Source organism: Varanus komodoensis, unplaced genomic scaffold (genome assembly GCF_004798865.1).
Source record: "Varanus komodoensis strain SLA01 unplaced genomic scaffold, ASM479886v1 scaffold10, whole genome shotgun sequence".
NCBI lineage: Eukaryota > Metazoa > Chordata > Lepidosauria > Squamata > Varanidae > Varanus > Varanus komodoensis.
In genome coordinates this window covers 13,742,878-13,745,147 of record NW_025335269.1, presented here as the reverse complement: position 1 = coordinate 13,745,147, position 2,270 = coordinate 13,742,878, and the positions used below count along the sequence as shown (strand labels likewise).

Below are 2,270 nucleotides of genomic sequence, written 5' to 3'. Positions count from 1 at the left end.
AGAGAGAGAGAGAGAGAGAGAGAGAGAGAGAGAGAGAGAGAGAGAGAATGTATGTGTGTGTGTAAGAGAGAGAAAGGGGGAGAGAGAAGAGAGAGAGAGAGAAGGAGTGGGAGATAGAATACGCGCACCAAAGCTGCCACTTTTCCCCCCTCACTCTTTTTTCCCCCCATCCTAGGATCCAATGATAGCTGGACAAGTCAGTAAGCCCTTGCTGTCACTGCAGAGTGAAATGAATGCAGAGTTGAGAGGTGAGGACAAGGCAGCTGCTTCAGACAACGAGCTGAATGAGCCCCTGCTTGCGCCTGTGGAATCAAATGACAACGAGGACACTCCCAGCAAGCTCTTCGGTAAGTCTGTCGAGGTATTTCGTGTCTGGAGCGTTGTCGGCTTTGCACTGGTGCCACAAAATGCGAGGAGAGGGAAAGGAGGCAAGGCGACGTTTGGTGGTACCAACTTATGTTGTGGGGAGTGCTCACGAGCTCTCCTTGCCTAGCTTGGAAGAGTGCGCTTGCTGACTGACAAAAGTTTGCTCTGAGAAATTGCCTTGCATCGTTGACTTCAGCTGCAATTTGCAAGTCGCATACCCCGAAGTAGTTCTACAGTGGTCCCATAAACATCAATGGGACAGCAACAGGGCTGCTCTTGCTGCAGGTAGCAAAAGGTGGCTACCTTTTTTCTTTTGGCCGTTAGTATGACTATGTTGTCCAGAAGAGTAGTCTCCTGTTTTGGTGGGATCGCTTTCATTAAGAATTAGGTGTGTAAATTAAAATTTGCAGGTGAATAGTTAAACACTCAAATTTTCCTTGCAAACCCTGTGAAAATGATCTCTCTGAACAATTCCTAAACTTTTCTTAAGCATTTTGAAGCATTTTCCTCCCTTTTGTTTTGTTTGTAGCTCTTTAAAAAGGAATTGTGTCTCTTTCATCTTTTATTAGACATTGTTACTCCATCTAGAAAAGCTTTTTGTGATATTCAGTATAAACTTAAGCACTATTTGGTATGTTATTTAAATGAAGAAATGAAATCAAATCAAATCATGATGCTTAGAAATGTCTATTACAATTTCGATTAGAAAGCAAGTATCTTCCACTTCCAAAGTGCAAAAGGATATACATTATGTATTTTAAACAGCTGGATTAATAACATCTAAAAATATAGCCTTTCAGGAATATTGGTTTCATATCCAGGCTGGAAATAAGAAGTGTGGCACTTCAGCCCAGACATCTGTCATTCAAACCGGTGACACCCTGTAAGACAACTCAAGCAACTGTAATCTCTAATCAGAAAAGGGAGCAGAGAGTGTTCGGGGGTGTGCTTGAGTGATAGATGTTGATATATGTCTGTGCTATAGCTGTACTACAGAGTGCAATGTCACATTTGGATTCTACAGCAATTGCTCCTGAAATAGTCTCTTTTAATTATTTCTGCATAGTGTATTTCAAGAATAACATCAGGGAGCATATGTAGGAAACATATATTTTGTATTTTACAGCAACATCTTATTTGGTAGAGGAATATACCTTTTAAAACCATGCAAAATTATGTTGTTGTTGTGATTGTTTTAAAAAAAATCTGTAGGAAACTGAAGATATGCTCAGATGGATTTGCTACAGTATGAATCTGCAAAATGATTTTTGCAAGAGGTCCATGCAATATTGATCAAAAGAGATGCCCTATCATTTTTAGAGAGACAGGTAGATGCACAAAATAATGTAATTATATAACATGGACAACAGAATCATTATAGTTTAATTTATAATGCCACAGTAGGTAGGCATTTCCATTTAAATTTATTGTGTTAGTGATATTTGTTTCTATTAAAAGAATAAAAATATTTTCCTTTCACATGATATTAGTTGGCATCTAATTTTAATCCATGTCATGCAGATAATGAATTGTGATTTAAAATTAAAAACACTGATACTTCAAAGTAACATATAAATATTTAAATGATATTTTAAAATATTCATGTATTTTGAAGATAAGATTAATTTAAAAATCTGGCTACTTTTCATTAGTCAATACAATTCACTTCAAAATACATTTATAGATCAAACTTTTAATGAAATTATCTGTATTCTAGACTGCCTGCTGCTTATGGTACATGTTTCGGAAAAGTTTTATAATAATAGATACCGCCTCCGTAATGATCATGCAACAGTTACTTATCAAAGTACAAAACTTCCATTTCTAGAATACACATAAGTTTCTTACTATTCAATTGCAGCAGGCCAATTCATGATTAAAAATATGTAAGTAAAGTGAGTCCA

The 2,270-nt window shown here is 36.8% G+C and overlaps 1 protein-coding gene across 2 annotated transcripts in view; it reads left to right on the top strand.

Moving 5' to 3' along the window:
• Positions 1 to 2,270, top strand: part of POU6F2 (POU class 6 homeobox 2) — a 322,643-nt gene that overhangs the window by 66,762 nt on the left and 253,611 nt on the right. Inside the window, exon 2 of one of the 2 annotated variants that reach the window (XM_044419127.1) lies at positions 176 to 347. In XM_044419127.1, the coding sequence (XP_044275062.1) occupies positions 176 to 347 (172 nt within the window). Of the gene's footprint in view, positions 1 to 175; positions 348 to 2,270 lie in introns of those variants that run through there. The other variant, XM_044419128.1, reaches the window with a different exon arrangement.